We start from the raw sequence: 15,760 nt of genomic DNA on the forward strand, positions 1-15,760 counted from the left end.
CAAGTGCAATGGGGGTTGGTAGGAGATAAGTATTCAGAGATAATGGTGATTCTTTAAAGGCCAGAACTTTGTTTTCTTGTGAGTTTTGTGCCATACTAATTAAAATGCTGATTTTTAATAAATCTAGTCAGAAGCTCTCTTGTTATGCTGGTAGAAAAACAAACTATGTAATCATTTACTGGAGGCTAGAAAACATTTATCCCAGACAAGTTCCTTTTAAATTAAATTTGCTTTTTAAAAAATTGAGATAAAGCATTTATACACTGCAGTTGGCAGAATTTTTTAGTTTTAAACTATCTGGGTATGTAATGTGATTTTTATTTGCATTCCCCTGATTACTAAATAGATTGAACATCTTGTCATATATTTATTGTCCATTTCTTTCTTTTGCATGTAGTTAACCAGTTTTCTCAGCACCATTTATTGAAAAGTCTGTCCTTTCCCCACTATAAGTTCTTGGTGCCTTTGTTGAAGATCAGTTGGTTTGTAAATGGATGGATTTATTTTTTTGTTTTTTTTTTTGTTTGTTTGTTTTTTGAGACGGAGTCTCGCTCTGTCGCCCAGGCTGGAGTGCAGTGGCCGGATCTCAGCTCACTGCAAGCTCCGCCTCCCGGGTTTACGCCATTCTCCTGCCTCAGCCTCCCGAGTAGCTGGGACTACAGGCGCCCGCCACCTCGCCCGGCTAGTTTTTTGTATTTCTTAGTAGAGACGGGGTTTCACCGTGTTAGCCAGAATGGTCTCGATCTCCTGACCTCGTGATCCACCCATCTCGGCCTCCCAAAGTGCTGGGATTACAGGCTTGAGCCACCGCGCCCGGCATGGATGGATTTATATCTGCATTCTCTGTTCTGTTCTGTTGATCTATGTGTCTGTTTTTATGCCAGTACCATGTTGTTTTGGTTACTATAGCTTTGTATTGGCCATTTCTGTTTCCTGTTCTGTGAAGTTTTTTTTTTTTTCTTTTTTAATGAGACGGAGACTTGCTCTGTTGCCCAGGCTGAAGTGCAGTGGCGCGATCTTGGCTCACTGCAAGCTCTGCCTCCTGGGTTCACGCCATTCTCCTACCTCAGCCTCCCGAGTAGCTGGGACTACAGGCGCCCGCCACCATGCCCAGCTAATTTGTTGTATTTTTAGTAGAGACAGGGTTTCACTGTTTTAACCAGGATGGTCTCAATCTCCTGACCTTGTGATCCGCCCGCCTCATCCTCCCAAAGTGCTGGGATTACAGGCATGAGTCACCGCACTCGGCTGTTCTGTGAACTATCTTATATGTGTTGTTCATTCATTTAATTATTTGTCTTTTTTAGTTGTATACGTCCTTTATATTCTAAATATAGTTTTGTCTTGGTGATAATTGTTGCAAATATCTTCTCCCAGTTTTCTGCTTGTATTTTGACTCTTTTTGTACCTCTTGATAAATAGAATTTTATGATTTAGCTGAATGTATCATATATGGTATATTTTCTTTATGGTTTTTGCTTATTGTGTCTTAAGAAATCCTTCCCTACCCTTGAGGAGGAGATTTTTTTTGTATTTTAAGAGAATTAAATCCTTAATCCATATGGAATTAATTTTTGTATATATTATAAGGGAGGGATTCAGTTTTATTTTTCTCTAATACCCAGTTGTCCCAGCACCATTTACTTGAAAACCCATCCTTTTCACTTGTCTGCAGTGCTGCCTCTCTCCCACAAATTTTCATATATGGGAAGACCTTTTTCTGGGGCTCATGATGACTGTAGCTTCCATTAGGTTTTCATAGCAAAACACTACCCCTTTCTTGGTTTTCCTCTGGGAAATCTTGTCTTTTCTCAGACTTTTATTCTTCTTTAGAATCTGCTTCCTTAGAACCCTACCCACCAAAGAGATGATTCTGTAGCGACTTAACATTGATACAATTTTGGGTATGCTTATCTCTGTCTAATTAGGTCTCTTTTGAGACAGGGTCTTACTCTGTTGTCCAGGCTTGAGTGCAGTGGCATGATCATGGCTCACTGCAGCCTTGCTTTACCTGCACCAGCTCAGGCAATCCTCCCACTTCAGCCCCCATCCAATAGGTGGGACTACAAGGAAGCGCCATGACCCCCGGTTTTTTTGTTTGTTTTTTTGTAGAGACGGAATTTTGCCATTTTGCCCAGGCTGGTCTTGAATTCCTGGGTCTCGAGGCTGTCAGATCACCTAAGGTCAGGTGTCGGATCACCTAAGGTCAGGAGTTTAAGACCAATCTGGCCAACATGATGAAACCCTGTCTCTATTAAAAATACAAAAAATTAGCCGGGCATGGTGTCTCACGCCTGTAATCCCAGCTACTTGAGAAGCTGAGGCATGAGAGTCGCTTGAACCCAGGAGGCGGAGGTTGCAGTGAGAACACACCATGCACTCCAGCCTGGGTGACAGAGCAAGACTGTCTGAAAAAAAAAATAAATAAAATGCATACAGTTTTGTAACCACCACCACAAGCATGATACAGGGCACTTCCATCACCTTAAAAAATTCCCGGCCAGGCATGGTGGCTCATGCCTGTAATCCCAGTACTTTGGGAGGCCAAGGTGGGTGACTCATGAGGTCAGGAGTTTGAGACCAACCTGGCCAATATAGTGAAACCCCATCTCTACCAAAAATACAAAACTTACCCAGGTGTGGTGGCGCGTGCCTGTAGTCCCAGCTACTCAGGAGTCTGAGGCAGGAGAATCATTTGAACCCGAGAGGCGGAGGCTGCAGTGAGCTGAGATTACGCCGCTGCACTCCAGCCTGGGTGACAGAGCAAGACTCCATCTCAAAAAAAAAAAAAAAAAAAAATTCCTGGCCAACCGCAGTGACTTACGCCTGCAATCCCAGCACTTTGAGAGACTGAGGCAGGTGGATAACTTGAGGTCAGGAGTTCGAGACCAGCCTGACCACCATGGGGAAACCTGTCTCTACTGAGAATGCAAAAATTAGCCAGGCATGGTGATGCGCCCCTGTAATCCCAGTTACTGGGGAGATTAAGGCAGGTGAAGCACTTGAACCTGGGAGGTGGAGGTTGCAGTGAGCCGATATCACACCATTGTGCACCAGTCTGGGTGACAAGAACGAGACTCCTTCTAAAAAAAAAAAAAAAAAAAAAAGGCCAGGCGCGGTGGCTTACGCCTGTAATCCCAGAACTTTGGGAGGCCAAAGCGGGCAGATCACGAGGTCAGGAGATTGAGACCAACCTGGCTAACACTGTGAAACCCTGTCTCTACTAAAAATACAAAAAGAAAAAAAAATTTTGCTGGGCGTGGTGGTGGGCGCCTGTAGTCCCAGCTACTCAGGAGGCTGAGGCAGGAGAATGGCGTGAACCTGGGGGTGGAGCTTGCAGTGAGCAGAAATCACGTTACTGCACTCCAGCCTGGGCAACAGAGCAAGACTGTCTCAAAAAAAAAAAAAAAAAAAAAAAAAAATTCCCTTGTGCCCCTTTGTAGTCAGTCCCTTCCACATCCCTAACTGCTGGCAACCACTGATCTGCTTTCTGACCCTCTCGTTTTGTCTTCTCCATAATGTCAAAAAAGTGGTATATAGTATATAGCATTTGAATCTGCCTTCTTTCACTTGTCATATTGCATTTTAGATTCATTCATCTATGTTACTATGTGTCTCAGTGGTTTTTTTTTTATTGCTGAGTAGTCCATTGTATTCATGTACCATAGTTTATAAATTCATCATTTCAGAGACATTTGACTGTTGTGAATATTGCTGCTATGTACAAGTCTTATGTGAATATTCTCCATTTTTCTTTTTGAGACGGAGTCTTGCCCTGTTGCCCAGGCTGGAGTGCAGTGGCGCGATCTCAGATCACTCCCACCTCTGCCTCCCGGGTTCAAGCGATTCTCCTGCCTCAGCCTCCTGCATAGCTGGGATTACAGGCACACGCCACCACGCCCAGCTAATTTTTGTATTTTTAGTAGAGACAGGGTTTCACCATGTTGGCCAGGCTGGTCTTGAACTCCTGACCTCAGTTGATCTGCCCGCCTCATCATGCCTGGCCTCTCGCTCATATTTGAAAGAAAGTTTTTTGGGGGAAATAATTTCTCTCAACATTCTGACTCTATTCTTCACTTTTCTGGCTTCCCTTAACTGGTTTTGTGAGACTTGGTCTAATTTTCATCCTTCTCTAATCTGGCTTTTCTCTTGGTCTACTTTTAAGATGTTCTCTTTGTATATGGCTTTCTACTGTATGTTTTTATGAGGATTTCTTTTTCTTTTCCTAGTTGGAATTCATTAGACTTTTGAATTTGAAGGTTACTTTTCAAGTATTTCTCTTCAAATCTGATCTCCTGCTTGACCATACTGTGGAATTTAGGGACAATAAATTAGATTGAGTATTGGATTATTTCTTGATTTATGACACTTATTCTGTTTTTTAATTTTAGAATTTGTGATTATAGCAGTGTCCCCAGCTATAAAGAATAGGTTGCTATATCTATAATCTTAAAATTCTAGAAACCTAAGGAAAGAGATGAAATTATTTTCATCTCATTATCAGTTCCTTGAGATTCTGTTCTGTCTGCAAGACAAGCTGAGTAATTTTGAGTATAGTTTTAAACTACTGCCAAATAGGGTTTGGTGTGGTTAGTGGTTTAGTAATGAGTGACATAATACTTACTAGTGCTTTGATTATGTCTATGATTTAGGGAGAAACTTTTTGTGGTCCTTATTTTCTTTCTAGATATGATACACCAACTTCTAAAAAGAAAGTACGAATTAAAGACCGCAATAAACTTTCTACAGAGGAACGCCGGAAGTTGTTTGAGCAAGAGGTGGCTCAACGGGAGGCTCAGAAACAACAGCAACAGATGCAGAACCTGGGAATGACATCACCACTGCCCTATGACTCTCTTGGTTATAATGCCCCACATCATCCCTTTGCTGGTTACCCACCAGGTTATCCCATGCAGGCCTATGTGGATCCCAGCAACCCTAATGCTGGAAAGGTGCTCCTGCCCACACCCAGCATGGACCCAGTGTGTTCTCCAGCTCCTTATGATCATGCTCAGCCCATGGTGGGACATTCTACAGAACCCCTTTCTGCCCCACCACCAGTACCAGTGGTGCCACATGTGGCAGCTTCTGTGGAAGTTTCCAGTTCCCAGTATGTGGCCCAGAGTGAAGGTGTAGTACACCAAGACTCCAGCGTTGCTGTCTTGCCAGTGCCGGCCCCCGGCCCAGTTCAGGGACAGAATTATAGTGTCTGGGATTCAAACCAGCAGTCTGTCAGTGTACAGCAGCAGTACTCTCCTGCACAGTCTCAAGCAACCATATATTATCAAGGACAGACATGTCCAGCAGTCTATGGTGTGACATCACCTTATTCACAGACAACTCCACCAATTGTACAGGTAACTAATTCTGAAACTTTGCTTTTCTGCTTTATGGTCTGTTCATGGGATGTTAGTTAAATCTGGTACAGGGGAGGAAGTCCTACCATGGACTACTTGCATATGTTGATGAACTTTATATGTATTGGTTATCTATTGTGTGAAATATTGCCAAAACTTGGCAGCTAAGACAATAGGTAAGTATTTTCTCACAGTTACCATGGGTCAGTAACTCAGAAGCAGCTTAGCAGGGTGGATCTGGCTCAGGGTTTTCCATGAAATTACAGTCAAGCCGTTAGCCATGGCTGCAATCATCTGAAGGCTGAACTAGATAAAGAGGATTCACTTTCCAACTTACTCACACCGTTGTTAGCAGGCCTCTATTTCTGCCAAGGGAGAACCCTTCATCATGGTAATATTTTTGTGTTTTCTAAAATCATGGTCAGGCCAGGCCGTGGTAACTTACACCTGCAATCTCAGCACTTTGGGAGGCCGAGGTGGACAGATCACCTGAAGTCAGGAGTTTGAGATCAGCCAGGCCAACATGGTGAAACCCCGTCTCTACTAAAAAATACAAAAAATTAGCTGGCAATGGTGGCTCATGCCTGTAATCCCAGCTACTTGGTAGGCTGAGGAGAATCAGCTTGAGGCAGGAGAATCACTTGAACCCGGGAGGCAGAGGTTGCAGTGAACCAAGATAGTGTCACTGTACTCCAGTCTAGACAACAGGGCGAGATGCCATCTCAAAAAATAAATAAAATCAAGTTTTTTTTTTTTTTTTAAATTATACAAGGCAAAACTTTTTTTTTTTTTACTTTTTGAGATGGAGTCTCGCTCTGTCGCCCAGGCTGGAGTGCAGTGGCGTGATCTCGGCTCACTGCAAGCTCCACCTCCTGGGTTCATGTTATTCTCCTGCCTCAGCCTCCTGAGTAGCTGGGACTACAGATGCCCGCCACCATGCCTGGCTAATTTTTTTGTATTTTTAGTAGAGATGGGGTTTCACCGTGTTAGCCAGGATGGTCTCCATCTCCTGACCTTGTGATCCACCCACCTCGGCCTCCCAAAAGTGTTGGGATTACAGGCGTGAGGCACTGCGCCTGGCCGGCAGAACTTTTTTTTATTTTTTATTTAATTTTAAGAGATTAGGTCTTGCTCTGCCACGCAGGCTGGAGTACAGTGATGTGATCATAGCTGACTACAGCCTTAAACTCCTGGGCTCAAGTGATCTTCCCACCTCCCGAATAGCTGGGACTACACGTGTGCATCACTGTACCCTGCTAATTTTTTTTAAAGAGATGGGGTCTCACTGTGTTGCCCAGGCTGGTCTTGAACTCCTGGCCTAGAGCAGTTCTCCTACCTTGGCCCTCCCAAAGTGTTGAGATTACAGGCATGAGCCACTGCGCCTGGCCAGCAGTACATTTAAAGCTGTAGAAACAAAAATGTTCAAAGCATTATCATCACCGCATTTCTGTCTCTCTCCCAACACTCCTTGTTACCCCTTAAAAATGAAGTATTGTGGATGTTAAAGACTCCCAACAATGTTTCCTGCACATAATACTTAGTATTAAACAGTAATTTTTACTTCTGTTCATGTTTTCATAATGAAGCTGTATTTAAAACATTTGTTAAAATGGCCATGACAAGGTATCCTGCTTTAATTACTAAAACCCTAACTGTATTAACTACTTTCATTTTTTATGATCCTTTAAAGCACGTTTTATATATTTTATATATTTGTCTTGAGGTTTTTTATATCATGTTTTCCTACTTAAAATGATTTTTTTTTTTTAAGATAGTAAGTCAGACTTTATTTAAGAGGAGCCAGAGGGGATAAATATGGGGACCACTGTGGTGTGATCTTGGAGTAGGGGAAAGAGATTTGACTCAATTCCTTAAAATGATTCGTAACCACTTTTTCATATTATTTACTATTGTACTATATGTGTGTGTACATATATATACACATACATAAATGTTTTAATGGGTATAATACCCTATTTGCTTATATAGTCATCCACTTCACTGGGGGTAGTCATTTAAATGGAAAATTATTTTTCATAATTATAAATAGCATTCCATTAAACATGCTTATAGTTTTTTTCTGCTTTTTGTTTGTTGTTTGGTTTAATATGACTGTTACATTGTTATAGAAGGCTAGTGAAAATATGGGCATTATTGGTCATCAGGTATGAATTTTGTGTGTGTGTGTGTGTAGGGAGAGGGTATGTTTAATTCTGCCTTCTACAGAATGTTTTGGGTTTTGGTTTTGTTTTACTGTCAATTTGACTTGGATATGAGCCATATTCTTTCTTGGCCAAGCCATTAGTTTTGAGTTTTTCCCTAAAAATATGTGTCAGGGATACCGTAAAAATGGTTTACGTCTCTCCTTATTCCTATTCCTGAAATATGTCCTATCTTAGCACTAGAGTCTAAGCAACAGCAATGAAAGGTATCCATTAAAGACAGTAAAGAGCTCACTGGTCATATGGTTTTTATTATAAAATAAAATCCATTTATTCCTTCCCAATGAGAAAAAAAAATTATTTTGGGTTTATTTGTTAGTCATAAGAGCCAAGCATCACAGTTTACTCGCTTCTAGTCTTTCAGTCTGTCCCTATCAAGAAGTACTTACTGATTCCCTAATCTACTTTGTGTATATTTAAGTAGTAGGTAAATGGGCTGTGATGGTTCAACTATCTTTCCATTCCTCACTGTGTGAGATTAGTTGATCAGATGATATTGGGCTTTGGGGTATTGAGAAACATAGAATATATTGTTAGTGTGTGTTTCGAGTCCTGGTTTATCGTTTACTGTGCATCCTAGAAACAGGCATTAATATTCTTGAGTCCTTGTTTTCTCATCTATAAAATGAACAGAATGCCTCAGGATGGTTTTGATTTGCATAAGATAAGGGATATTAATAATGATAGATTCAAAGCACCGTATACCTTGATGGTTACTTACAGTTATACACATAGTTACCTTAATAGTATTGAGGGGAAATTATTGACAGTAATGGGCTAGGAAATAACATCTGGTCATGTTCATCCTTCTGGTGTCTGGCCCTAAAAATCTGACCTCTAGGAGCCTTGAAGTCTGTGTTGTTGAAGCCCAGTGTTAACCATACAGCATGGCTACTCAGAGTTCACAAGCTGTGATAACCTTGGTGGTGAAGTAATATGTAACATGATATAATATACATTTATGTCTGTGTATCTACATATTCGGTATCTTTAATATTTGGAGCAATTGTGTTATCAGAGGTGACTGATTTTTTTTACACAACTGCATACTAAACAGAAAAGCTCAATTTTAACAGAGGTCATGTAATTTGTAGTGGTCTTGTGACACTAATAAGTGACTTATTCTCACAGAGTTATTCTAAATTACATCTCAAGAGTTTGAGTGCTTAGACTGTAATTTTTCATTTTAGGTTGGTTCAAAAGTAGTCATGGCTTTTACTGTTAAAAATGGCGAAAACTACTTTTGTACTGACCTAATATAAAGTGAAGTGATTCAGATATAAAGTAATTTAATGATTTTTTTATTCTTCTAGAAGTGGTGACAGAAAAATTGTATTTTTCCCTCTAAAACCTATTGGACCAGGCCGGGCGCGGTGGCTCAAGCCTGTAATCCCAGCACTTTGGGAGGCCGAGGCGGGTGGATCACGAGGTCAGGAGATCGAGACCATTCTGGCTAACACGGTGAAACCCCGTCTCTACTAAAAATACAAAAAACTAGCCGGGCGTGGTGGCGGGCGCCTGTAGTCCCAGCTACTCGGAGGCTGAGGCGGGAGAATGGCGTGAACCCGGGAGGCGGAGCTTGCAGTGAGCCGAGATCGCGCCACTGCACTCCAGCCTGGGCGACACAGCGAGACTCCGTCTCAAAAAAAAAAAAAAAAAAAAAAAAACCTATTGGACCTTCTTAGATTTATTCTGTAATTCCCATTAGAAATCACATTTTAGCTGGGCGCAGTGGCTCATGCCTGTAATCCCAGCACTTTGGGAGGCCAAAGCGGGTGGATCATGAGGTCAGGAGATCGAGACCATCCTGGCTAACATGGTGAAACCCCATCTCTACTAGAAATACAAAAAAATTAGCCAGGCATGATGGCGGGCCCCTGTAGTCCCACCTACTCAGGAGGCTGAGGCAGGAGAATGGCGAGAACCCGGGAGGCGGAGCTTGCGTGTGCTGAGATTGCACCACTGCACTCCAGGCTGGGCGACAGAGCAAGACTCTGTCTCAAAAAAAAAAAAAGCACATTTTAGGCCCGGCATGGTGGCTCACTTCTGTAATCCCAGCACTTTTGAAGGCCAAGGTGGGCGGATCATCTGAGGTCAGGAGTTCAAGACCAGCCTGGCCAATGTGGTGAAACCCCATCTCTGCAAAAATTAGCTGGGCATGATGGCGGGTGTCTGTAATCCCGGCCATTGGGGAGGCTGAGGCAGGAGAATCATTTGAAACCTGGGAGGCGGAGGTTGCAGTGAACCAAGATTGCACCATTGAACTCTAGCCTGGGAGACAGAGCGAGACTCCATCCCCAAAAAAAGTCACAGTTGAAAGATACTTCTAGCGGATATATATTTGAGAAACTAGCATTTTTGTAAAATTTTTTCTTCTTCTTCTTCTTTTTTTTTTTTTTTTTTGGAGATAGTGTCTGACTCTATCACCCAGGCTAGAGTGCAGTGGCGCAATCTCGGCTCACTGCAACCTCTGCCTCCCAGGTTCAAGAGATTCTCCTGCCTGAGCCTCACTAGTAGCTGGGATTACAGGTGTGCACTACCACTCCCAGCTAATTTTTTGTATTTTTAGTAGAGACAGGGTTTTGCCATGTTGGTCAGGCTGGTCTCGAATTCCTGACCTCAGGTGATCCTCCTGCCTCGGCCTCCCGAAGTGCTGGGATTACAGGCTTGAACCACCATGCCTGGCCTCATTTGTGTAATTTTAAGTCATTTGAATGAGCGTGCTCTTCAAATCTCATACAGGTTTTTCAGCTGGGCGTGGTGGCTCACATCTGTAATCCCAGCACTTTGAGAGGCTGCAGCAGGAAGATCACTTGAACCCAGGAGTTTGAAACCAGCTTGGGTAACATAGTGAGACCCTGTCTCTACAAAAAGTAAACAAAATTAGCCGAGTGTGGTGGCACATGCCTGTGGTCCCAGCTATCTGGGAGGGCTGAGGTGGAAAGATTGCTTAAATCCAGGAGGTTGAGGCTGCAGTAAGCCAAGATTGTGCCACTGCACTCCAGCCTGGGTACAGAAAAACAAACATTCATATTTTTCTGTGATTCAGAAAAAATAAAACAAAAATCTCATGTAGGTTTTTCCTTAGCAAATAGATAAGTCACATGATAATATGGACATGTCTCACAAACGTGTATATCTTCTGCATTATTCCAGTCATACTGCAAATCGCTTTCCCTTCTTGGTTTATAGAAACCAAATTCATACTGTTAAAAGCCTAGAAGTCTTTTTTTAAAAAATAAGTAGATACTGCTGTTGTTATCTCCCAGCCAGCATTTGGAAGTGGTCTTCTAAACCACAGCTTTATTCCATATGAATCAAATACTAGTGTCTGCATAATGAGCCTTACTTAAACATCCGATCTTGTCAGAAAAATTATTCATGAATATATTGTCAATGAAGGCCAAAGAAATTTTGTCCTCCAAAATATTAGCAGTTTTCTATTGTACATTTGGATGATTGACTTCCTGGTGACTCTAGAAATAACATGTTTTATCGTGGTGAATTTTTTTTTTTTTTTCCCCAACATTAGAGTTTGAACTAGCTTTTTTCTTGTTTTATAAAATCAGAATATCGGAATATTAAATGTTCACACTCGGAATATGTGAGGTAATTATGAAATCTATTCTATTCCAAGTAAGTGAAGGTACCAGTAGTAGGAAATGAAGTCAAAGAAGTTACAATAGGGTCTTAGGAGGAGCTTTAAGAGGATTTTTGGCTGTTAGACTGAGTAATGTGGAAATCCACTGAAGTAGTTAGAATTGAATAAAGCATGATCTGAGATGTTTTGAGAGGATTACTGGCTGCTCTGGGTAAAAGAGATTGCAGGAGTCAAGGGCAAAAGTAGGAGACTGGCCAGGCATGGTGGCTCATGCCTATAATCTAAGCACTTTGGGAGGCTGAGGTGGGAGGATTACTTGAGCCTAGTAGTTTGAGATCAGCCTGGGTAACATGGCAAAACCTCATCTTTACAAAAAATAGAAAAATGAGTTGGATGTGGTAGCATGCTCCTGTAGTCCCAGCTACTCAGGAGGCTGAGGCAGGAGGATCATCTGAGCCCACGAGGTCAAGGCTGTTGTAAGCCTCGATGGCAACACTGCATTCCAGCCTCAGTAACAGAGTGAGACCTTGTCACAGAAAAAAAAAAAAAAAAAAAAAAATGTAGGGAGACAAATAATGGTCATGGCAAGAGAATATGGTCACTTGCACATGGTATGAGTAGAGGGATAAGAAAATAGGCCAGGTACAGTGGCTCACATCTATAATCCCAGCAGTTTGGGAAGCCGAGGTGTGGGGATCACTTGAAGTCAGGAGTTCAAGACCAGCCTGGCCAACATGGTGAAACCTTGTCTGTACTAAAAATACAACAAAATTAGGTGGGCTTGGTGGCGCACGCCTGTAATCCCAGCTACTCAGGAGGCTGAGGCAGGAGAATTGCTTGAACCCAGGCAGCAGAGGTTACAATGAGTTGAGATCGCACCACTGCACTTCAGCCTGGGTGACAGAGCGAGACTCTGTCTCAAAAAAAAAAAAAAAAAAAAGAGAGAGAGAGAAAATGTGTACAGGTTGAGTATCCCTTATCTGTAATGCTTCGGACCTGAAGTGTTTTGTATTTTGGATTTTTTCAGATTTAGGAATACTTACATTATATATACTTAGTGATTGAGCATCCCTAAGCCAAAATCCAAAGTATTCCAGTGAGTATTTCCTTTGAGCACCATGTGAACACTCAAAAAGTTTCATATTTTATAGCATTTAGGATTTCTGATTAGGGAAATCAGAAATATCTATGCTCAACTTGTACATAAATACAATCATGTACCATGCAATGGCATTTTGGACAACAACAGATGGCATTTATGACAGTGATCCTCGTAAAATTATTATGGAGGTGAAAAATTCTTCTGGCCTTGTGACATCTTGATGATCCTGACTTTGTGTAAGCGTAGGGTAATGTGTGTGTTTATGTCTTAGTTTTTGTTTTTTTATGTTGATACATAATAGGTGTACATATTTTCAGGGTACATGTGATAATCATATAATTAGTAAAAATCAGTGTATTGAGATATCCATCACCATAAATATTTGTCTTTATGCTAGAAACATTCAATTATTCTCTTTTAGCTGTTTTGAAATATACAATAAGATTATTGTAAAGTATATGCCGGGCGCGGTGGCTCACGCTTGTAATTCCAGCACTTTGGGAGGCCGAGGCAGGTGGGTCACCTGAGGTCGGGAGTTCAAGACCAGCCTGACCAACATGGAGAAACCCTGTCTCTACTAAAAATACAAAATTAGCCGGGGTAGTGGCACATGCCTGTAATCCCAGCTACTCAGGAGGCTGAGGCAGGAGAATCGCTTGAACCTGGGAGGCGGAGGTTGTGGTGAGCCGAGATCGCGCCATTGCACTCCAGCCTGGGCAAAAAGAGCGAAACTCTGTCTCAAAAAAAAAAAAAAAAAAAAGATTATTGTAAAGTATAGATACCTTATTGATCTATCAAATACTTGGTCCTGTTTCCTCTATCAAACTGTATGTTTTTCCCATATATATATATATGGGAAAAACTTATAGAGTAAGTTTATATATATAAGAAAAGCTTATAAATAGATGTAAAAATATATAAACTTATAAGTTTATACATGTAAGAATATATATATATATATATTTAGAAAAAACTTATAGAATAAAAATAAGGATACAAAGAAAATATTTGGGCCGGGCGTGGTGGCTCACGTCTGTAATCCCAGCACTTTAGGAGGCCGAGGCGGGCAGATCACGAGGTCAGGAGATTGAGACCATCCTGGCCAACACGGTGAAACCCCGTCTCTACTAAAAATACAAAAAATTAGCCGGGCGTAGTGGTGCGTGCCTGTAGTCCCAGCTACTCAGAGACTGAGGCAGGAGAATGGCGGAGCTTGCATTGCAGTGAGCCGAGATCACGCCATTGCACTCCAGCCTGGGTGACAAAGCAAGACTCTGTCTCAAAAAAAAAAAAAAAAGTAAAGAAAATATTTGGCCCAGTGTGTTGTCTCACATCTGTAATCCCAACAGTCTGGGAGGCCAAGGCAGGAGAATCACTCGAACACAAGAGTTCAAGACCAGCCTAGACGACATAACGAAACCCTGTTTCTACAAATTTGTTTTTAATTAGCTGGGCATGGTAGCACATACTTGGGAGGCTGAGATGGGAGGATTGCTTCAGTCCAGGAGTTCAAGGCTACAGTAAGCTATGATCACACTACTGCGTTCCAGCCTGGGTGACAGAACGAGACTCTATTTAAAAAAATATATAGGCCAGGCGTGGCGGCTCACACCTGTAATCCCAGCACTTTGGGAGGCCAAGGTGTGCGGATCACAAGGTCAGGAGATCGAGACCATCCTGGCCAACATGGTGAAACCCCGTCTCTATTAAAATACAAAAAATTAGTTGAGCGTGGTGGCATGCACCTGTAGTCCCAGGTACTTGGGAGGCTGAGGCAGGAGAATCGCTTGAACCCAGGAGGTGGAGGTTGCAGTGAGCCAAGATTGCACCACTGCATTCCAGCCTGGCGACAGAGCAAGATTCCTTCTAGAATTGCATGAACCAGGGAAGAGGGTTGTTTATATAGCTGTAGAATGTGTTTGTATTTTAACATAAGTGTTACAAAAGAGTTAAAAAGTTGAAAAAATTTAAGTTTATAAAGTAAAATAGTTATAATAAGTTACAGTTAATTTATTAAGAAAGAAAAACGTTTTATAAATAAACTTAGTGTAACCTAACTTTATATAGCCCAGTGTTTATAGTCTACAGTAGTGTACGGTAATGTCCTAGGCCTTCGTATTCACTCACTCACCACTCACTTAAAGCAACTTCCAGTCCTGCAAGCTTTGTTTATGGTTAGTGTCCTATACAGGTGTACCATTTAAATTTTTTTTTTTTTTTTGAGATGGAGTCTCGCTTTGTCATCCAGGCTGGAGTGCAATGGCGCCATCTTGGTTCACTGCAACCTCCGCCCCCCGGGTTCAAGTGATTCTTCTGCCTCAGCCTCCTGAGGAGCTGGGACTACAGGCACCTGCCACCATGCCTGGCTAATTTTTTGTATTTTTGGTAGAGACAGGATTTCACCGTGTTAGCCAGGCTGGTCTCGATCTCCTGACCTCGTGATCTGCCCACCTTGGCCTCCCAAAGTGCTGGGATTACAGGCGTAAGCCCCTGTGCCCAGCTTTAAAAAATTTTATACTGTATTTTTACTGTACCTTTTCCATGTTTAAATGTGTTTAGACACATAGATACTGTTACGTTATAATTGCTTACAAGTCTTTATTACAGAAACATGCTGTACAGGTTTGTAGCCTAGGAACAACAGGCTATACCATATAAGCCCAGGTATCTAATAGATTTGTGAAGGTACACTGTATGATATGTAAGTACCTCATACACTTAGTAGGTTTGTGAAAGTACATTTTATGATGTTACCACAACAATGAAATCTCCTAACAATGCATTTCTCAGAAAGTACCCCCTTGTTAAGCAGTACATGACTGTACATTTTCCTCTCAGGCTTTGTGATACTATTCTGATGATAATTCTGCCTTAACAATTAACGTTTTTCAGTCTGGTTTATTATCTGAGTAGATTAAGCTGATCCAGAATACCAGATTAGGTATTCTTTTCCTTTTTCCTGTGTCCTGTCAGTAATTACTCATCCAGAAACCTGCTAGGTAGCTGCATTGCCTGTTCAGACTACTTGAGTTTTTACTGGTATCATTTGGAGTTATATTTTATATTTTGAATACTCACCATTTAATGTTTCAGAATCATTTTACCTGCTAGAATCTCAGTCCATAGGAGCAAAATCTCTCCTTAAGTACAGGATACATGTCTCTTCAATTCCTTAGCAGTCACCACCTCTTAGGACAGCAAGGCTATTTTTCAGTCTTCTTGTCACCTCTTCTTCTTTTTTTTTTGAGACGGAGTCTCGCTCTGTCGCCCAGGCTGGAGTGCAGTGGCCGGATCTCAGCTCACTGCAAGCTCCGCCTTCCTGGTTTACACCATTCTCCTGCCTCAGCCTCCCGAGTAGCTGGGACTACAGGCGCCCGCCACCTCGCCCGGCTAGTTTTTTTTGTATTTTTTAGTAGAGACGAGGTTTCAACGGGTTAGCCACCTCTTCTTCTTTAAGCAGATTTTCTATGCTTGAGAA

General features: G+C 41.9%; 1 protein-coding gene across 3 annotated transcripts in view; it reads left to right on the forward strand.

Annotated features, from left to right (window-relative positions):
* The window catches only part of SETD2 (SET domain containing 2), a 150,587-nt gene that overhangs the window by 106,129 nt on the left and 28,698 nt on the right, over nt 1-15,760 (forward strand). For all 3 annotated transcript variants that reach the window (XR_003118090.1, XM_025375621.1, XM_025375622.1), the window contains one exon: nt 4,688-5,357. Coding sequence is in view for 2 of the 3 variants with exons in the window: in XM_025375621.1 (XP_025231406.1) it covers nt 4,688-5,357 (670 nt within the window). In the remaining variant the exon portion in view is untranslated. The remainder of the gene's footprint in view (nt 1-4,687; nt 5,358-15,760) is intronic.

This window comes from Theropithecus gelada, chromosome 2, assembly GCF_003255815.1.
Source record: "Theropithecus gelada isolate Dixy chromosome 2, Tgel_1.0, whole genome shotgun sequence".
Lineage (NCBI taxonomy): Eukaryota > Metazoa > Chordata > Mammalia > Primates > Cercopithecidae > Theropithecus > Theropithecus gelada.